This window comes from Muscardinus avellanarius (assembly GCF_963383645.1).
Source record: "Muscardinus avellanarius genome assembly, chromosome: 2".
Taxonomy (NCBI): domain Eukaryota; kingdom Metazoa; phylum Chordata; class Mammalia; order Rodentia; family Gliridae; genus Muscardinus; species Muscardinus avellanarius.
Genome location: NC_137787.1, coordinates 125,451,581 through 125,474,700, shown reverse-complemented (window position 1 = coordinate 125,474,700; position 23,120 = coordinate 125,451,581). Strand labels below are relative to the sequence as shown.

Sequence of the window (23,120 nt, the reverse complement as noted above, 5' to 3'; positions counted from 1 at the left end):
AACTTTCTCACTAAGATCTTTCTTATAGAATATCCAAAATGAAATAATGTCACTTACTCTAGTTCCATTTTAATTTTTAAAGAAATTATATAGGTTTTCTAGATACTTAGAAAAACAAACCACGGCCCACTAGTGAGCAACAGACTGTCTGCTTCTTAAACATCTGTTCAAGGTCAGGCACGGTGATATATAAGTATAATTTCAGTTACTAGGGACGCTGAGGCAGGAGGATCACAAGTTAGAGGCTAGTCTGGGCAAGGTAATGAGACCCAGTCTCAAAATAAAATCTAAAAAGTGAAGGGACAGCTGGGCATGGTAGCACATGCTTATTATCCCAGTATTTGGGAGGCTGAGACAGGAGAATCCAAGTTTGAATTCAGTCTCAGCTATGTAATGAGACTCTCAGCAACCAAGTAGGACTGTTTCAAAAACAAAAACATAAAATTAAAAAGGGCCAGGGTTGTAGCTCTTGGGTTCAAACCTCAGAAGCCCCCACCTCCAACATACACACACACACACACACACGCACGCATGCACACACGTATGCATACACACACACACACACACACACACACACACACACACAGTGCTGGGGATGTAGTTCAGTGGTAAAGTATGCTTGGGTTCAATACAAAGTACAGCAAAAAAGTTAATTAGTACAGAGAGTAGGAAAAATGTTTGACTCTGGCTCTCCATTTACTGGTTTATAAATAATGATTTAGTTTCCAGGCATCCTTCAACTACTAATTTTGTCATTAGGATTATCATTCTGATTTTATACATTTTAACATATTTCAGGTATCTTGATCATTATAGTTTTATATTTTTTGAGGATAAAATTATTTTATTTTAGCCAGGTGTGGTAGTGCATGCCTGTAATCCCAGTACTTAGGAGACAGGTACCTACTGAGATAGGAGGATTGCAGGTTCGAAGACAGTCTCAGCAGCACAGCAAGATTCTCAGCAATCTAGTAAGACTCCATTTGAAAACAAAAAGTATAAAGGGCTAGGAGTGTAGCTTAGAGTAGAATGCCCCTGAGTTCAATCCCCAGTAAAACCCCCTCCTAAAAAAAATCTAATTTTGACCTGTGACAGGCCTTTCAAGTTGGTTCCTGAGATTTTCTGACCCAACTTTCTGGTAAGCAAGTTTCTTTGTTTTCTGGTAAGACAAGATTTTCTAGTTCTTATATATTTCCTACACAACAAAGACTCTGGCCTTGCCTAAAGGGAGGGCTGGCCTTTGCCTTCATGTTCATCTTCTGGAAGGTAATCAATCTGTGTCACACTTGATAGAAATGCCTTTGTTTAGAGTGGAGCTAGCCACACCTAAGAGCCTTAGAGGAAGAATGGCCAAGCTAGAAAGACCAACCGGGTGATACAGGTTGAGAGCTTTGGGTTACATGATGTCAGTCATCTTGAAAACTGAGATCAACCATGTAATCAATTAATCAATCAATCAATCAATCAATCATACCTATATAATGGAGCCCCAGTAAAGACCTTGAATGTCTTTGGCTGGCACCATTCCAGGCATCACACATGGAGACTTTGAGATCCTTATATCCTGATTCCACAGGGGACACAGGCTTTGCATTTTGAAACCTCCCAGACTCTGTGCTCTGTGTCTCTTAGTCTGCCTAATTTTTATTTATTTATTTATTTATTTATTTATTATTTATTTATTTATGTGGCACTGGGGATGGAACCCAGGGACATTCTGCCTTCGAGCTGCATCCCTAGCCCTATTTTTTTTTCCCTTTATTTTGAAACAGGGCCTCCTAAGTAGCTGAGGCTGGCTGTGAACCTGGATCCACCTGTCTCAGCCTCCCAAATGTTGGTATTACAAGCGTGCACCACCATGCCCAGCTAGTCTGCCTTTTAATCTGTATGCCTTCCCAGTAGTTACCTGCAGCAAACTGTATGAGGTTTTCTATTGAATTACAGAAACAGAAGGTAGTTTGTTAGGTAGCTAACTAGATGTTAGCAGATGGGACTGGCTGGGACAGACCAGAAGCCCACCTGCAGAACCTCAATTTCTCTAAGACCCTCCCTATGGGGGTAAGAGAAACAACACAGGGTCACTAAGGTGTGACATGCAAAGGGGAGTGGGCCACCCCAAGATATAACACATAGAAAGAAGGTGTCCAGAGGGAATATAAAGCCGGATAGAGAAAACTCCATGTTGCTTTCCATTCCTAGAAATGGACCTTTCCAGACCCTGTCTTTGGAGAGCAACTCCTTGCCCCAGGACAGCCTATTTTAGACACTTTCCTATGGCATTAAACTTGTGATCCTTCTGCCTCAATCTCCAGAGTTACTGGGGTTATAAGAGTAGCTGGGATACTGCTGATCCCAGGAAATCTCTTTTTTCTCCTAAGTACTGTGGGTGGAGCCTAGGACCTCATGCATGCTAGGCAAATGCTCTGCTACTGAACTGTATCCCCAGCCATAATTATTTGTTTTATCTTACTATATAAGATTTTCAGGACAATACCAGTATTATTATTAACCATAATGTGACTGAAAATTATTTCTTTGTAGCTCTCTTGCTTCCCGGAAATGCAGTCATTTAAAACAGTTCCTTTCTGTGTGGCTGGGCTACACAATCAATGGCTTATTTAGGCCCAGTTGCTTTATTCTGTTTAATTTTAATTTTAATTAATTAATTTATTTTTTGCAGGTCTGGGGATGGAACCCAGGGGCATTCTACCTCTGAGCTACACCCCCTACCCTATTTTTTATTCTTTATTTAGAAACAGAGTCTCAGTGAGTTTCAGAGGGCCTCACTAAGTAGCTGAGGCTGTCAACGAACCGCAATCCTCCTCTTTCAGCCTCCCGAATGCTGGGATTACAAGCATGTGCCACCACTCCCACTTCTCTGCTTCACTTTTAGAGAATATCTTTTGCCTCTATTTTGATTATGTTCTTTTAAACATTTTATGTAAACCATGTTAATGGTTCTAAAAGTCGAATCTATGATGTGAGATCTGTTTAGAAGTCTAGCTTCTAAACAGTATCCCACTTTACATTTACTCTTTTTAGTGGCCCATAGTATTTCATACTAGTAAATTTTTAGTCACAGGAAAAACGATCTAAAGTCAGCCGTATTTATTGAAACAAATTCATTGCTAGAGTCATGCCTAAAAGAATAGAATGAGTTGCTGGGCATGATGGTGCACGCTTGTAATCCCAGCATTCGGGAGGCTGAGAACAGAGGATCGTGGTTCGAGGACAGCCTCAGCTACTTAGTGAGGCCCTCTGCAACTTAGCGAGACCCTGTTTTAAAATAAAGAATAAAAAATAGTGCAGGGGGTGTAGCTTGAAGGTCGGATGCCCCTAGGTCCCATCCCCAGACCCACACACACACAAAAAAGAATAGAATGAGTTCTTACGGTTAAAAGGTTAAATTCTTCCTTTATAGCTGGGGGTGGTGGTGTACACTTTCAATCCCAACATTTGGGAGGCTGAGACAGGAGGATTGTGGTTCACAGCCAGCCTCAGCTACTTAGTGAGGTCCTTTGCAACTCAGTGAGAATCTGTTTCAAAATAAAGAATAAAAATAGGGCTGGGGGTGTAGCTTGGAGGTAGAATGCCCCTGAGTTCCATCCCTAATGCCACAAAAAAAAAAAAATCTTCCTCTATTTATCCTTCTAATGAGTTCTACTTTCTATAGAAACTTTAAAGATGAACTTTAGTTTTACATGGCTCAATTGTATGTAACCAAAATGTTTTTCAAAATATATCTTAATTTATTAAAACCCATTAATTAAAGCAAAAATCCTTAATAATTTTTTATTTAAAATTGCTCTTACACAGGTGCCTTTGGGCACAGTGTTATCACCCTACCTTAGGAATTTGTGAACTAAAGGGCTAATAAAACCATAATGTGCATTCTCCACATGCACCCTGCTGCCCCCTCTGCCTTGCTATGGCTTCTCAGCATTCAGTGCTCTGCAGCACTCTTACTCTACTCCCCTCAGTGATTTCCTCCACATCCAGGGGCTTATCTTCCCTCTCTGTGCTACACACGTATTGCTATCTCCAGCCAAGAATTTTTACTTCATATAGATAGATATACATGCATGTATATATATGCTTATATGTATATGTTTGTACTGGATATTGAACCCAGGGGCATTCTACTTTTGAGCTATACCCTCAGCCCTATTAATTTATTTTCTTTATTTTGAAACTGTCTTACTAAATTGCTGAGACTAGCCTCAGCTGTGATCCTCTTGTCTCAGACTCCTAAATGCTGAGATTATAGGCAAGTGTCACTATTTCCACCACTAATACATTTTTAAGTTTTAAAAAAGATTATTTAAGAACTTACCAGCCCATAGGTCCCATTGTCTCTGCTCTAGTTTTTCCACGTTTTGCCTCCTTTAGCAGTTCTTCAATAGCTTTCCTGATGGGAAAAAGAGAAATTTGAAATGTAGTCACCCTACTAAGTTCTAAAAGTCTACTCATACCTCATACATAACCTTGGGAAAGGAACTGACTTTTGAAGCTTGATTGCTAGGGCAATACTTTCTAAAGAAATGGTTGGCAGTTTTGAATATAAAAACAGAAAAAAGATAGGCATGGTGGCACACACTTATAATTTCAGCATTTAGGAGGATGACACAGGAGGATCACGGTTCACTGACAGCCTCAGCTACTACTTAATGAGGCCCTTTGCAACTCAGTGAGACCCTGTTTCAAAATAAAGAATAAAAAATAGGGCTGGGGGTGTGTGGCTTGGAGGTAGAATGCCCCCTGGGTTCCACCTCCAGTACTGTGAAAAAATAAATAAATAAATAACATATTGTATGAAGGGAAAACACTAAAAAGAAAATGAGAGAAAAAAATGGCAAATAGAAAAATATTTACAGTATAAAATAGTTCAATAATATAGACTTAACATAAAAATTTTGTCTCTTATTAATTTGGACAATAACCAAAATACATCAATGGTAAAATAAATATATATACATGTATACACATATATGTATACATGTATATGTATATCTTTAAAACATTTAAATTTACTACTATTTAGGAAATATCCACTAACCAAATAACAACTGTTTTTGCTCATCAGTTGGTGAGGGAGTGGAGAAATGTGTCTTTTAGTCTTTATTAATGGGAACTGAAGCTGACAAAAAATTTCTGGAGCACAATTTGGTAACCTAATAAAGAACCTTGAGAATAGTATGTATCTCTTGACCTAAAAATTCCACTTCCGGTGTGATGGCTCACACTTGCAATCCCAGTACTTGAGAGGCTGAGACCAAAGAATCACAAATTTGTGGCCAGCCTCAGTGAGGCTTTCCACAACTTAGTGAGACCTTGTTTCTAAATAAACAATAAAAAATAGGACCGGGGGTGTAGCTCGAAGATAGAATAACCCTAGGTTCCATCCCCAGTACCACACACAAAAAATTCCACTTTGTCTTAAGAAAATATGCAAATAAGTATACAAAATTATATGTACCTGAGTATTATTTTTTTTTTTTTTGGTGGTACTGGGGTTCCTGGAAGCCCTTCTACCTCCGGGCTACACTCCCAGACCTACTTTTATGTTTTTTATTTGGAAACAGGGTCTCTTAAGCCAGCGGGGATGGCTTTGAACCTGCGCGATCCTCCTGTCTCCACCTCCCAAGCTTGAGGATTAGAAGCGTGAGCCACCACGCCCGGCTAGTATCTGAGTACTCTTTGAACAATTTGTTTACAATTAAAGATAAAGAACAAAATCATTAGGTATTTACTAATAAAAGATTGATTAAATAAACCATCATATATCCACATAAGTGGAAGATTAGGCAATCATTAAAAATAAACACAAGCCTGGTGTGGTGGCGCACGCTTGTAATCCTACCATTTGGGAGGTTGAGACCGGAGGATTGCAGTTTGCGGTTCGCAGACAGCCTCAGCTACTTAGGCCCTCTGCAACTCAGTGAGACCCTGTTTCAAAATAAAGAATAAAAAATTGGGCAGGGGGTGTAGCTCGGAGGTCAAATGCCTCTGGGTTCCATCCTCAGACTTGCAAAATAAATAAATAAATAAATAAATAAATAAATAAATAAATAAATAAAAAAAACACAAAGGCCCCAGGTGTGGTGACTCACATTTTTAATTCCAGTACATTGGGATGCTGAGGCAGGAGGATTGCAGCTTTGCAGCCAGCCTCTGTAACTTAGTGAGCCGGGTGTGGTGGCGCATGCTGGTAATCCCAGTATTTTTGAGGCTGAGACAGGAGGATCACAGGTTTGAGACCAGTCTCAGCAACTTAGCAAAATCTCATTTCAAAATAAAATAGGTTGGGGGTGTGGCCTGGAGACAGAAATGCCATTGGGTTCACCCCCTAATCCAAAAATAAATAAATAAATAATACACCCCATTGGCACAATCTGGCAATTTTGCCTAATATAGTTGATAATGAAAAATTTATCATTTCTAGCTCCAAAAGAAAGACCATTTTTTACCCTTACACAAGGATAAAAATTAAAGGGTACAAATATTCCAAATACACCTCTCCTCTTCCCATAGATGAGTATGGTAGCTTCATATTAAAAGCAGATCATCATTCTTAGGTCTACCTATAAATCTTGTCATGACAAGAGAAAGGTTAAGAATCCTTAGGGAAAGAACTTGTTTTGGCAGTTCCCCAATTATAAGTAATATATATATATATATATATATATATATATATATATATATATATATATATAAAAATAAAGTAGAATGCACTTTCCTATAAAAAAAAAAACTGTGTTAAATGGTTGGCCTGGCTTTCTGGTTTGGCAGTCTGCTGAAATCTGAGTCACAATATAGTTGAATGCAGGGCATCTGTAGAAAACCATATTTACTAAAGAATCTCACAGAAACCATGAAGTCTTTTTCTAGGCTCATTCAAGAATTCTGATTCTTCTTTAGTTTCAATTTCACTTAAAACAATATCTAGCACTGTTATTAGCTTTACCTGGCATGATTAAGGATGCCTTCTGATTTATAAAGTAGAACCAAAGGAAAAGAAGGTACAAGTATGAGAAGGACTGTCTAGATGAAACAAATGTCCCAGGGATGAAAGATCCTAACATCAGGGGAGGGACAAGGTGGGGACAGGTGCTCCATCAGCAGGTCCTCTGTTGGTAAAGATGGCTCAGCTGCAGTACATAGCAAACAGTGTGCACCATCCCACTCCTGTATCCTTGTTAGTTATCTTGATTGGTTTAACAACAACTAATGTTGGCATAGGGCCTTACTTTTACAAAATACTGCCCCATCTGATAATGCAGTTATTACCACCAGTTCACAGGTAAGGAAGTAATATTCAGAGACACTGACTATGTTGCCCAAAGTAACACTGTTAATGGAGGAGAAGGAGGAGGAAAGAAGAGGAAGAAGAGAAAGAAGAGAGGAAGGAAGGAAGAAAAAAAGGAAAGGAGGGAGGGAGGGAGAGAGGGGAGGAAAAGGGCAAACAAAACTCCATCTAGCCATGTTTTTAAGGCTATGTGCCTTTTGATCTATTATACTGTGTATCTCCTCCACAAACATTTGAGCAGAAAATCCTAGACTATTTTCTTTTTATCATTAAAAGGGACAAAATAAATGAAAAAATAAAAGCTGGTCCTGCTCTGTATCCTCTCCAAAGAGAAGCAGGGACATGCTCAGATTGGAGAGGCGGAAGGAATGAAGGAGGCCTGCTCACTATTTTGTCCCAAGAATGTTGGGCATTCTCTACTTCCCACCCAAAATTCTCCAGCATAAGCGTCCTCTGCTGGGCTTTTCTTCTAAACTGGAGAACAGTAACTTCTCACAATGATATACTCTGACTTTGAGATGTCATTGACATCTTCCAAACTGAGGGAAAAGAGCCAGGTAGTTTTTCTACCACCACAGTCTCACGTACTCCCTCTGAATAGTAAATTCCCTCTTGATAGTAAAGTTCCTTCTTGGGGTAAGGAAAAAGTAAATCTAGTTTCTACTGCACATTATGCAGAGGCAAAATACTTGGATTATCAAAGATTATGAGATATCATTGTGTGTGAAACAAGATAATTTTGTTTTGTTTTGGTATTGGAGGTTGAACCCAGGGGCATTCTACCTCCAAGCTACACTTCCAGCCCTACGTTATTTTTTATTTTGAAACAGGGTCTTGTTAAGTTGCTGACGCTGGCCTGAAGCCTGTGATTCTCCTTTCTCAGTCTCCCAAGGACTGTGAAACAGATGCCACCAAGTCTGGCTGAAACAAGACAATTTTTAATGAGATGATGAAATAAAAGTATAAGCTGCAGTTAAAATATAGGAAACCAAACAGTAGAAGAATATATAAGAACTAATGACATAACAGAACTTGAACAATTAAAAAATTACCCAGACATAAACTTAGTTCTCAGTACACTCACTTTTATGCTTGGGTCCTTTAAATATTTAAAAAAATTTCTTTATAAAACAAGCCCATTTTTTGGGGGGCATAAAATTCCACAGAATGAAGACTAGAAGAGTTGAGTCTTTCAAAGTGGTTTATCAGCCAGTTTTCTGGGCACAGCAACAAATGACAATCACTTGCCGATGATCCACAAATATATCATCTAAAGCCAAGTTCTCATCCTAGCTCAGCTTCCTCAGGACTGTCTATTCATTCCATCATCCAGCTGGTACACGCTTAAGGAATGTCAACAGATCGTAATAGCAGCTTAAATAAAACCCAAGTGGGAATGCAAATCTGGTGCAAAATCATCTTAAAACCTAAAGTCAAACAAATTAGTTTTGAGGTACCAGGGTCTGGGTTTCCTTTTATTGACATAGATCAACTGAGTGGTATAACTATGCTAGTCTAGAGGAAGGTAGCAATAAATTTAAGGCAATTAAAATGAAGCACCAGAAATGGAAAGGCAAATTAAATAATGATGAGCATAGGAAAAGGAGAAGTTTAAAGGAATAAAATTAGAAAAGCTATATCCCAAGTAATTGCTCAGAAGGGTGGGGTACACCTACACATAACGTTTTGTGAAATAGTAGAAAAGGGAAGCTGGAACACAAGGCTGGTCATGGGCAGCTCTCCTCATTTTGTGCCTTTCTTCCTCTTTAGTCATCTTTGGCTAGGTACGGTGGCACACACCTGTATCCCAGCTACGCAGGAGGCTGAGGCAGGATTACAAGTTCAAGGCCAGCCTGGGAAACCTGTCTAAAAACTAAATAAAAAGGGCTGGGGATGTAGCTCAGGGGCAAAACATCTCTTGCACTGAAAAAACAAAAACAAACAAACAAAAAAAAACAAAGACAAAAACTACCAACAAAGAACATGATAGATGGAAAAAGAGATTCAAAGTAATGTATTCAAACAAGCATGACTTGGTGACAAGAACACAGACTTCTTAGAAAACTAGCAGAAACCAGCATCATTTGTTGCTTTTGACTGGGAAGTTCTCTGACAGGCCCTACCCATTGTCAGTGCTCGAGGTACCATCAAAGTACTGGGTAGAATGTAAAGAAATTTTACTATAGCAACCTAAATTTCTTCCCATAATGTAGTGATAAGACTTGGAGAGAAAAAGGAAACAATCTACTTGATCTTCAGTAAGGATTTAATGTCAGACCACAGAGCACTGTGATTAAAAAATGTGGGATGATCGGATCACTGCAGTGCATCAGCAAACAGCTGGCTATACAGGCTCAAAATGAGCCAGTGGTAACTAGTGCTTTAGCTATCATGCAGATCTACAGAAACCACAGGACAAAGTTTGGGTTCTGTATGACATGGCAATTTGATTATATAGATGAAGAAAATCAGAATACTCTTATTTTAGTTCATAAAACAGTTGTTTGGGGTCACCTATTAGCTGAAAAGAAAGAAAATTCAAATTGTTGAAAGACTTTTGGAAAACAAGGTCAATCTCAATAGGAACATGAGGTCATTTGGGAAGTTGAAAGAATTATTCATAGATATAAAGGTGGCAGAAATTATTTCTATAAATTATGCTAAATTTAGCCAATCTCTACCATAGACTTGTTTTGCAAATATTTTGATTTCTATAGTGAGCAAACACCTTCCCTAAAAAGGCTTATAAATCTATGTTGTACTTTAAAACAAATATTGAATTATCTAGAATGTGGGAAGGAATTCCAATATTTCTTTATTTACAGTATGTAAAATAGGGGGAGTCATGAAAAAGTTTTTACTTTTACTTTTTTTTTTGTGGTACTGGGGGTGGAACCCAGAGGCTTTCTATCTCCGGGCTATACTCCCAGACCTATTTTTGTAAACAGGGTCTCACTAAGTTACTGAGAGCCTCACTAAGTAGCTGAGGCTGGCTTCGAACCTGTGTGATCCTCCTGTCTCTGCCTCCCAAGTACGGGGAGTATAAGTGTGTGCCACCACGCCCAGCTAAAAGTGCTTACTTTAAAAAAATATGCCAGTAAGAATGGAGGATGACAGAAAACATAAATTTTAATGTAGGATTAATGAAATATTTTGATCTTAAGCCCGCATGGACCAAAGAGAAAGAAAAGGAGTATTTTAAATAATAGTAGAAAAATTAAAGATAATTCATACTGTTTTTTGCAATGATAATGATCTTAGCTATCTCATAGGGGTGTTATTTGGATAAAATAAGGTATTTATTTGAACCCCAGTGTTATGTATTATACAAGAAACATGAGTAATATGATAGTTTTTACCTGAAAAAGCTGAGAGGTCAGGGGACTTGCTTATTTTACCTTAATTTTCCTTATGCATGACACATGGTAGGTACTACATCAAGAATTGAGGAATTAATGGGTTCTGGATATGAGTGGGACATGCTATGCTAAAAATGCAAAGATTTAAAAAAAATAGAGCCGGGCATGGTGGCGCACACTTGTAATCCCAGTATTTGGGAGGCTGAGACAGGAGGATCATGGTTCGTGGCCAGCCTCATCTACTTAGTGAGGCTCCCTGCAACTCAGTGAGACCCTGTTTCAAAATAAAGAAAAAAAAATTGAGCTGAGGGTGTAGCTCAGAGATAGAATACCCCTGGGTTCCATCCCCAGTAACATAAAAATAACTAAATAAACAAATATAAATAAAAAAATTAAAAAATGGAACTCAATAGTATGAAAACAACTTGATATTGGGCAAAAGGCCTGAAGAGACATTGCTCATAAGAAAACTTATCAATGGCCAATAAATACATGAAAAAAAAATCCTCAAAATCACTAATCATCAGAGATGTGCAAATTAAAACCATAACAAAATATCACTTTATACTTGCTAGATTGGCTATTATCAAAAAGCTGAAAGATAAGTGTTGATACGGGTATGAAGAGGGAAACTTGCACACAGGTAATATGAATAAAATTAGTATAGCTCTTTTGGAAATCAGTATAGAGGCTCATCAGAACGTTAAAATTACAACTACCATATGATCCAGCTACCTTACTACTGGGTTTGCATCCAAAGGAAATAAAGTCAGCACATTGATGAGATAGCTGCACTCCTGAGTCCACTGCATGTCCACTGCAGCACAATTCACAATGGCCATGACATAAAACCAATTTCAATGTCTATCCAGAGATGAATACACAAAATGTGGTGTGCGCATGTATGTAGTATGTGTCAGATAGATGTGTATACATACACACACTCAAATACTTTTCAGCCTCAAAAAGGAAGGAAATCTTGCTATTTCTAACACTGTGGGTGAACATGGAGGGCATAATAAGTCAATAAGCCAGACACAAAAAGAAAATTATATTATCTCACTTACATGTAGAAACTTAGATGAATTAACAGAAGCAGAGAGTAGAATGGTAGTTACCAGGGGCTAGAACGTCGAACTAGGAATTAGAGGGAGACATTTTGGTCAAAGGATACAAAACTGCAGTTAGCAAGAAGAGTAAGTCCAAGACAGGTATTGCATAGCTTGCTGACTTTGTAAGTAGCAGTTTATTTTTGAAAATTGCAAACAGCAGATTTTTTGTTTTCAGTGCAAAAAATGTATCTGAAACAATACCTGTTAATTACCTTGATTTAGCTATCCTGAGATATGTACATATTTCAAAACAGCATGGTACACAAGGTATATAAATTTTTTATTTAATTAAAGTAATTAATTTAAAAAATACTGTATCTGTAGTCAGAATATGAGATGACAGGTGAATGGAAGAAGAGGTGAGACAAAGAAGGGGGAAAGAAGATCAAAGAGGAAAAGTGAGGCGTGACCCTGCATGAGTAAGTGTGGTGCAAAGGAAGTGAAGGGCACAGGCTCCTGACTCAGAATCTCCAACGCAGCCGACTGGAAAGAGAAGGTGTCGGCATCACCTGTCCCCAGTGTCAGGGGCTGCCATGTCCCTCAGTGTCAGAGTATTCGTCTAGTATGCATGAGACCTGGGTGAGAGCCCAGCAACAAGAAAAATAAAATAGAAGGTCATATCAGGGAACAACAAACATGATTAAAGACACAAAATAATGCCAAGTTGGCCTTTCTCCTGCCAGGGCTGAGGGCTTTGATGCTCAAGGGCTACTTGAAAATCTCAGCAAGTTTTCATATCTAGAAAACACTCTTCCCCTCATGAGCTACTAGTCAAGAGACAAATGTTCCACTTTGTTGAGCTTCATTCTCTTGCTTCATTACACAGTGGTAAAGCCCACTTCATTCACATGTGCTGACATCCTCTAAACTCCATTTCCTAGGAAAGGTGCTAACTGTGCTTTGAAGTGGAAGCGATTAGTGCTGGAGGCCAAGGTCCTCCTATAGATGGTTGAGATGTCAGCCTGGGGGCTCTGGCCTGTTTCTATTAGGTCTCACTATAGAGGATACTCCATAGAGAATACAGGTGTGAGCACCATGGTTATGATCTTGGCTGGCTGTTGAGAAGCTCCAACACCCTGAAGACTACAGCACACCTGCCTTAAAAGGAGAGCCTGAGCTTTGCTTGGCTTCCACTCCAAACACACCTCATCACTAGAACTCAGCTCAGATGTCATCTTCTCACATCTCCCTGTTTGTTCAACATCAAGAGATATAACCACTCCTTTCTCTGAGGCCCAACTAGGAGGCAAATAGAGTCCCACATATTAAATTTCCAAATTATTAAGAGTTATTGAAGCCAGGCATGGTAAGTGCATGCCTGCAATCCTAGTACTTGGGAGGCTCAGACAGGAGGATTTCAGGTTCAAAGCCAGCCTCGGCAATGTAGCAAGACTCAGCAATCTAGCAAGACCCTGTTTCAAAACAAAAATAAAAAGAGCTGGGGTATAGCTTGGAGGTAGAATGCCCCAGGTTATTGAATAAACTAAAAGTATTAAATAAAATAAATTATTTCCCTCTATCTTGACATTAGAGAATAAAATGCATAATAGATGAAAGTCAGCAAATTACCACAGACAAAAGAATTAATTTACTGCACACAATGATTATTCTATTAAAGAGTTGGTAATATTTGAATACAGAAATAAAATATGACATATTACTTATGTACTAAATAAATTTATTTTCTTGCACTGACTTTAGCAAGATACTCAGTAATATTGTGATAATCATGATTTTCACATAAATTATAGCCAGGCATGTAATCTCAGTACTTAGATAAGACAGGAGGATCATAGGTTGGAGACCAGCCTCAGCAATTTAGTGAGGCCCTCAGCAACTTAATGAGATCCTGTTTCAAAACAAAAAATAAGCTAGACATGGTGGCATACATCTGTAATCCCAGTACTTGGGAGGCTGAAACAGGAGGATTACAGGTTCAAAACCAGTCTCAACAATTTATCAAGACTCCCTGAATCTAGCAAGACCCTGTTTCAACAAAACAAAAAAAATAAAATAAAATAAAAATAGGGCTGGGATGTAGCGTGGAAATAGAATGTTTTTGGGTTCAATCCCAAGTACCACATACATAAAGGTAAATCACCTTAAAATGTATAGAACTGAAAGCCTAAATTTTAAATGCCTTAAAATCCTCTTGTTAACAGTGACTAAGTATCAAATTTATTGCATGTTCCATATGGAAGCATGAATATGATTTAACATTGCACAATGATACTACCCTCAGGTATAACTTTTTACAAGTACTGAGATGTTAATCAGCTTTCTATCACTATGACAAATACCTGAAATAATCAACTTATAAAGATAAATTATTTAATTTGGATCTCAGTTTTTGAGATTTCAGTCCATAATCAATTGCCTCTGTTGCTTGTGGCCTATGGTAAGGCAGAACATCACTAAGCAGAATCACTCACCTCACAGCCAAGAAGGAAAAAAGAAGGATGGGATGAGGGTCCCACTATCCCCTCCAAGGGGATGCCCTAATGACTGGAAGACTTTCTACTGGGTCTTAAAGGTTAACTCTTAAAAGTTCCACCAACACACAGACCTTTGGAGAGACAGCTAAGACCCAAACTTTAGCATGTGTAAGTACCTCCAGAACCAAGAACTGAAATACTATAAGCCAAGACAACAAAAATTGATCACTATGGGAAACAATGCTTTCTTATGGTGAAATCTACTGCATGCCAATAGGAAGAAACTGTTAACGTGTTCTTTCTCACAACTCAAATCCTTTCTTTATTCTAAAGCAGTGTCCATCTGAACATAATAGTGGTATAATACTCATGTATTTAAACACAGTTTTTCTTCCTACAAGGATTGAACTGAGCACCAATCTCCAAAGACAGAGACATCTATAATATGATGATACAGAGGCTGCTCTCCTTACCTTGGTTTTAGGCAATTTTCCTTTAAATATTAAAATAATAAGCACTTAATATGTACCATAAGGGATATGATGAAAAATAATGGTCACAGTACCTATGTACTATGTATTTCATTCCTAATCCCCATAACTCCAATGTGTAGCTACCATTCCATTGAGAAAGAGATGAGGAGAAAATAAGGAAATGTCAAGAACTTTACCAAAGCCACAACAGCCAGTAAGTGACAGGCCTGTGGTATGACTCCAGGCAGTCTGACTCTAGGGCCTGGAGTTTTAACCTTTCTGTTATGACTCTATTAAAAAGCATGGTAAGCTGGGCGTGGTGGCGCACGCTTGTAATCCCAGCATTTGGGAGGCTGAGACCGGAGGATGGTGTTCGCAGACAGCCTCAGCTACTTAGTGAGGCCCTCTGCAACTCAGTGAGACCTGGTTTCAAAATAAAGAATAAAAAATAGGGCAGGGGGTGTAGCTCGGAGGTCGAATCCCCCTGGGTTCCATCCCCAGACCCGCAAAAAAAAAAAAAAAAAAAAAAAAGGCATGGTAAATCTCTAGATGTTCTATCTAATCTGAGAGGCACATAAGTGAATGCCAGCAATGTTTTACTGTACTTATAGTCATAAAAAGTGCTTCAGTGAAGATAAAACTAGACCCCTCACCTAGACTTCATTCTGAAGCCTCTACGGCTATTCATTTATGGTAACCCCCTAGGGTGGGTTAGAATAATCTACCTACCCTTGGGGAAATGACTTCTTCAGTTGGTAGGTAATGTGGCTTGATTCTTTGATAGTTTCTCAGTTCATAAGACACTCATTTTGCTGAAGGCAGGAACCTAATTTTCAAAGAAGCAACTATTTTTACAAATACTCACTTTTTTTAGTGTGGTCTGGGGTTCCTAGAAACCCTTCTACCTCCGGGCTACACTCCCAGACCTATTTTTATACTTTTTTAAAATTTGGAAACAGGGTCTCTTAAGCCAGCCAAGACTGGCTTCGAACCTGCACGATCCTCTTGTCTCCGCCTCCCAAGTGCAGGGATTACAAGCGTGCACCAGTATGCCCGGCTAAATATTCACTCTTAAATCCTGGTATAGATAATATAGTGATGCATTAAAAAAAGAAAATAAACAAACAACAACAACAACAACAACAACAACAACAACAACAACAACAACAAACAGGGTCACTGGGCTTGGTGGCGCATGCCTGTAATCCCGGCATTTGGGAGGCTAAGACAGGAGGATCCAGTTTTGTGACCAACCTCAGCTACTTAGTGAGGCCCTTGGCAACTCAATGAGACCCTGTTTCAAAATAAAGAATAAAAATAGGGCTGGGTGTGTCGCTCGGAGGTGCAATGCCCCTGGGTTCGATCCCTAGTACTGCAAACAAACAAACAAACAAACAAACAAACAAACAAACAAACAAACAAAAAACAGCAGCTCACTAGGTTGCTGCAAGTCTTGATAAGTTGCTGAGGTTGTCTTTGAACCTATAATCCTCCTGTATCAGTCTCCCAAGTACTTGGATTACAAATGTGTGCCACCATTCCTGGCTATAGTGATGCATTTTCAGTTCATATTATAAGGCCTAAGTAAATGTGCCATGAAAGATAAACTTATGCCGGCGGGGTGGTGCAGGCTTGTAATCTCAGCATTTGGGAGGCAGAGTCTGGAAGATTGCAGTTCACAGACAACCTCAGCTACTTAGTGAGGCCCCTTACAACTCCGTGAAACCCTGTTTCAAAAATAAAAAGAAGAAAAAATTAGGGCTGGAGGTGTTGCTCAGAGGTAGAATGCCCCTGGGTTCCATCCCCAGTACTGAAAAAAAATTTAAAAAAAGATAAACTTATTTCTCACTTCATAAGATACTCATGTTGCTGTAGGTACAGGCCTCATTTTCAAAAGAACAAGTATTATTATTATTATTTTTTGGTGGTACTGGGGTTCCTGAAAGCCCTTCTACCTCTGGGCTACACTCCCAGACCTATTTTGTATACTTTTTAATTTGGAAACAGGGTCTCTTAAGCCAGCGCGGCTGGCTTCAAACCTGTGTGATCCTCCTGTCTCCACCTCCCAAGCACGGGGATTACAAGCGTACGCCACCATGCCCGGCAAGAACAAGTATTTTTACAAATATTTAAGTTCTGGTACAGAAAATATAGAGATATATTTTTCAGTTCACATTGTAAGACCTGAGTAAATGTACCATGGAAAATTTTATATAAATTATGAAGAGGAGCATCTCTTACTAAAAATAACTTTGTGGGGTAGTAGTGGTAGGGTTGCTTAGGAAATAATAAACTCTAAATAGAAAAGCCCATGAATTATATAATATCAGGGATCACAAATCTCTCTGACAGGCCAATTGTTAGGTTTAAAAATACATGTAAGCCAGGCGTGGTGACGCACGCTTTGTAATCCCCACTCCGCGCTTGGGAGGTTGAGACAGGAGGATCGCACAGTTTCGAAGCCAGCCTCAGCTACTTAGTGAGGCTTTCAGCAACTTAGTGAGACCCTGTTTCCAAATAAAATACAAAAAAGGTCTGGGAGTATAGCCTGGAGGTAGAAAGCTTCTGGTTTCCAACCCCAGTACCACCAAAAAAACCCCAAAAACCAAAAAACAAAAACCCATGTACATGCTGTACTGAAATATTAGCTGGGAGAAATAAACCCAGACAGAGAATATAACGTCAAAATAACTATTGAGCTAGTTTACTCAATACAAAACTGGTGAAATGAAGATTGTGAAAGAAAAAAGGATTTAAAAGTCTAGAAAGATGAATGTCGAAGGGAGCCAATATCCAAAGAAAAGCTAACATGTCAGCTGCCTGAATTTATTAAAAATAGAAAAATATGGCAAAAAATTAAAGAGCAAAAACATAAAATTCAAACTCTTCACAAATATATTCAAAATCCAAACAAAAAACATAGCACAGAAACTGCACAAAAGAAAATACTACAACATGAAGTCTCTAAAGTTTAGCTCCACAGCTTTCTTTGACAAAGGTAGAAGTTTGGCATGCTGTTTTTTTGACAAACATACCACATTACAGAAAAACCATCTCACCAAAAGCTGGGTCTGTAAACCACTCTTGCATTCACTAAGAGTTTTATTTTGTACAAATGATCTGCCGCTCCCTGCAGACTATCCTGAACAATGCTTCAGAGTTCTTGGATCTCAGCCTGCTGAGCTGCTTCCCTCAGTCATGTCAAGGCTGTAGTCATCTGCTAGAAAACAAGCTGTCCACCCCCTGTAGACTTATAATCATCAAAATTATATTAAGAGCTAAGAACCAAGGAATGGGGTAGGAGAAGAAGATAAGAGAAAGTTCTAGAATGCATATGATTTCCTAATCTTTCCATGCTCTTGAAAAGTATTTTCATTGTAAAAACACACATAGAAACTAGTCTCTTGAAGGTACTGTTTCAAGATAAATAACTTCTCTGTCATCTGAACTGAGCAATTAAAAAAAAATTTTTTTTTTTTTTTTTTTGCGGGTCTGAGGATGAAACCCAGGGGCATTTGACAAGGTCTCACTAACTTGTGGGGCGGGGGTGGGGGAGCTCACTAAGTAGCTGAGGCTGTCCGTAAACTGAGATCCTCCAGTCTCAGCCTTCTGAACGCTGGGATTACAAGCATGTGCCACCACGCCCAGCTTCGGAATTGAGCAATTTTTAACCCAGGAAGAAAACATTTATATTTAGAAGTTCAGCAATACACAATGAGAGGGGAGGAAGAGGAAGCCCCTAGAACAGATTCAATGTCTGGCTTTGGGCCTCCCAGGGCAAGGTGGAGCTTGGGTTTAGGAGGCAAGAGATCATCAAAAGCCAGAGAAACTGAGGGTTTCCAGAGTGATGGTGCTTCCCTCCTGCCCTGTGGACTGCCAGACTAGGCCTCATCTTGACTACCAGGAGTTTTCTGTCTTTGAAAGATATGGTAGTTTACTAAACTGGCAGAGAGAGACTAAAAAACTGATCAGGTACACAAAGAATCTTTTCTACATCAAGACAAGTACAGATATTGATTACAGAAAAATAATGTATTAAAACTAAACAGATAAACAGATAGCTGGGTGTGGTGGCACAAGCTTGTAATCCCAGTACTTGGGAGGCCAAGATAGGAGGATAATGGGTTTGCAGTCTTAGCAATTTAGAGAGACCCTGTTTAAAAAAAAAAAAAAAAAAAAAGATAGCTGGGTGTGGTGATGCACGCTCATAATCCCAGCATTTGGGAGGCAGTGACTAGAGGGTTGCGGTTTGCGGAAAGCCTCAGCTACTTAGCAATGCCCTTCACAACTCAGTGAGACCCTGTTTCATAACTAAAAATAGGACTGGGGATGTAGCTCGGAGGTGCAATGACCCTGGATCCCATCCCCAGTACCACAATAAATAAATAAATAAATAAATAAATAAATAAATAAATAAATAAATAAATAAGTAGGGCTGAGGGTGTAGCTCAGAAGTAGAATGACCCTGGCTTCAATTTTCAGCATCAAAAACAACAAAAAACAAAATTAGCAAATTCTTGACTCCTTAAACCCTGCAGTGTCAAGTGTCAAGTTGTTTCTTTAGGTACTAGTTTATATAGCAACAAAATTAGGTAGAGGGCAACTTTTAATCCCACTTTGCGAATAATAAAATCTTAGTTAATATACATACAGTGTTTTGGGAAAAAATCCTTCCATTTCTATCATGCAGTAGTTAACAGTAAGCAGCTAGGCACACAAATCTGTCATGAGAGCAGGGTCCCTTTGAGAATGGTTACAAATGTTCATAGTACTGAATTTGGCTGGTCCACTGAAATTGCACAACCGTGTAAAATAAGGTTTTACATTTACTTTGAAAGCCCCCAGATGCTTCCTCTTTAGCTGGCTGCAGTTGTAGAACTCTGGTGCAATGCAAGCACATTCTTACAAATGCTGAATTTAGTGGACCTAAAGAACCACTAGGAAAGCAGCAGAGATGAGGAAGGGATGGAACCAGCTCATACAGCCAATCTCAAAAGAAGGAAAACCCAAGGAACAAAAAATCCCATTATGGACTCATCTACCCTTTATGCTTATATCACAGCAAGCATCAAGTACCAAAAGAAACTATGAAGGGCAATACAATTGGCGATTCTGCCATCAGAAATCAGCTGTAAGACAATCAAGGATCAAAAAATGCTAACGTAGAACTTGTGTGTGTGTGTGTGTGCGTGCGCGCGTGCGCGTGTGTTACCGGGAATTGAACCCAGGGGCATTCTACCTCGGAGCTACACCTCCAGCCCTATTTTAGTTTTACTTTCAAACAGAGTCTCACTAGGTTGATGAACATCTCACTACTTGCTGAGGCTATCAATGAATTTTCAATCTTCCAGTCTCAGTCTTCCAAGAACTGGGATTAAGGTGTTTACCACCATACCCAGCTAGACTTTATTATTTATAGACTTGTTTTACAAGCCAGCTAAAACCTTAAATAGGGCCTTCTCCTATCCCTTTATTAATGCTGCTTTAAATAGCTGTACATATGAGAATCATCTCAGCTACTACTAAGCACAGATCATCCTTAGGGATGGAACAGCAGAAGTTTAATATAATGGAGCAATGCTAACAAAGAGTTTAGAGCAAAGTTAAAAATAGAAAAGGTAAATGACTGAGGCTGCAGGGTAAAACTGTGGGACAGATCATGCTGGTTATTCAAACAGCATAATCTGGCTTCCTCCCAAAGTCTAATACACTGATGTTTACAGAAAAAAAGAAGAAGAAAATAAAAAAGGCACTGTAAGATGAAAATGCTTGAAACTATCTTTCAAATTTCATCGAAAATATCAACTCCCCAAGTTCACAATCCTGTCTTAGTATTTTCTTGACAGATACTGGCGCATATGTGAAACTTCTATATCAATTCCTACACTTTATTTCAAAAAAGGTCCCAAATTTCAGCATTTACAAGGCTCTTTTCACTATAATTTGTATAAAAAAACCCCAAAATGAATTAAAGTGCTAGGTAAAGACCCATTAAATAATGTGTGTGTGTGTGTGTGTGTGTGTGTGTGTGTGTGTGTGTTGCTGGGGATGAAACCCAGGGGCATTCTACCTCTAGGCTATACTCCCAGACCTATTTTATATTTTAATTGGAAACAGAGTCTCACTAAGTTGCTGAGAGCCTCATTAAGTAGCTGAGGCTGGCTTCGAACCTGCACAATCCTCTTGTCTCAGCCTCCCAAGTACTGGGATTACAAACATGTGCCACCATGCCTGGCTAATACTAAATTTTTAAAAAAACAAAGCAAAGAAAAATTTTCTCATATGTTAGCAGTGGAGGTCATCTAGTTTAACTGTCATATAAAGCCCAGAAAATTATGGCTTAGAGAAGTTAACAACCTGCCTAAGACCAAATAATTATCTTAAAAATTCAACTGAAAATTATCAATACTATTTCTTTCTTTCCTAGAACCAAAGATGGTATATTACCTAGGGAGTAATTATGAGGGGATAGTCTATAATTATAGTGTTTCAGCCCAGGGTTATTACTGTTAGAGGACACCACAAGTACCAACGCTAGCATAATCCCAGTGCTATCATGTGTCTATGATAACTGCATCTGAAACACACGAGCTTCAGAGCAGAATGTCTTTCCTGACAAACCCAGACCGAGTAAAAATTACCCAGTAATTGTCCCTAACACATCTCTTGATACTTTCAGAAAAGAAAGCACGGTTACCATTTTACAGTTTGAATTGAGGACGTGTTCAAGGTAGGTGCCTTAAGGAAAGTAAAACTAAATAGGTGTAGCTCCAAGGTAGAATGTCCCTGGGTTCAATTCCCAGTAACACACACACACACACACACATACACAAAATAGAGTGGAGAATGACTCCCAATTTGGCCACCTGCTAGCTCTTGTGACATTCAAAGACCAGAGGTCTGAGACCTGTAAACTGAGGATATTTTTATGACCCTTTCAGAGTTTGTATGGGGATTAAATACAATTATACATATAGTTATTTTGCAACTAAGGCACTAAACAAAAACAAATTATTATTTAAGAATTTTAAAACATTTTTTAAAAAATCGGTTGTGGTGGCACAGGCTTGTAATTGCAGTACTCAAGAGGGTGAGACAGGAGGATTGTAGTGAGGCCTCAACAGCTTATTAAGAACCTGTTTCAAAATAAAAAATAAAATGGACTAGGGTGCAGCTCAGAGGCAGAATGCCTCTGAGTTCAATTTCCAGTATCAAAAAAATAAAACCATAAGCCCACACTAAAACCCCACATTTTTATAATTAGAATCGAGTTTTGAGTTAGCTACATTAATGAAAATACACAAATATTATATATAATATATATATTATATACTGTATACAGTGGTTTACAGCATGAAGTATGTTACCTCATTGACTCTCAAAAGAGCCTGATCTTACTGCTCTCCTTTTATTGGCTAGGCAACTAAGGGGCATATCTGACTCTAAGCTTGATCCTATTACTTTTCCAGATACCTTTCCACTAACACATATTCTTATTTTATTCAGTCCAGGAAGATGGTTTTTATATTTTGAGGATTTCAGGTGGTACTTTTGCACAACCTAGATGAAAAAGTTAAAATGAAATTTATTTAAAGACAATGAAATTTAGTAATACAAAAAATGATATTTTTATTGGGTGCAGTCTGTAATCTCAGCTTCTCGAGAGGCAGGAGAATCACAAGTTTTAGGCTAGCCTAGGCAACTTAATGAGACCCTGTCTCAAAACAAAAAATGGACTGGGGGTATAGCTCTTATCTAGCGTATGTGAGGACTTAGGTTCAATCCCTAGGACCATATATTTTCATGAACCAAGCATTATTAATAAACGTGTGTGTGTGTGTGTGTGTGTGTGTGTGTGTGTGTGTGTTTACTGGGAATTGAACCCAGAGGCATTCTATCTCTGAGCTAAAACTCTAGTCCTATATATTTCTTATACTTTGAAACAGGGTTTCACAAAACTACTAAGGCCTTGCTAAGTTGCTGAGCCTGACCTCAAACCTGGGATCCTCCCTTGTCTCAGTCTCACAAGTACTGGGATTACAGGCATGTACAATCACACCTGGCCAGATCTGGGTTCTTAGCCAAATACTAACTCATTGGCCTTTTTCATTGTTAAGATTTACAAAAAGCAGCCCCATTTCCAACATGTTTTAGCTTCAACTTATAAATAATCAAAGATTACTTACTGGTAACTGTTTGGTCTCTCTCCCTCTTTTTTTTTTTTTTGGTGGTACTGGGGTTCCTGGAAGCCCTTCTTCTGGGCTACACTCCCAGACCTATTTTTACATTTTTATTTGGAAACAGGGTCTCCTAAGCCAGCGTGCGCAGCTGGCTTCGAACCTGCGCAATCCTCCTGTCTCTGCCTCCCAAGCGTGGGGATTACAAGCATGCGGCCTGTTTGGTCTCTTAAACTGATTTTTCACAGAATATGTCTT

General features: G+C 38.9%; 1 protein-coding gene across 1 annotated transcript in view; it reads right to left on the bottom strand.

Annotated features, from left to right (window-relative positions):
- Positions 1 to 23,120, bottom strand: part of LOC308259313 (protein POLR1D-like) — a 47,466-nt gene that overhangs the window by 11,205 nt on the left and 13,141 nt on the right. The window contains exon 2 of the mRNA XM_080690238.1: positions 4,334 to 4,408. Coding sequence (XP_080546364.1) covers positions 4,334 to 4,408 — 75 coding nt within the window. The remainder of the gene's footprint in view (positions 1 to 4,333; positions 4,409 to 23,120) is intronic.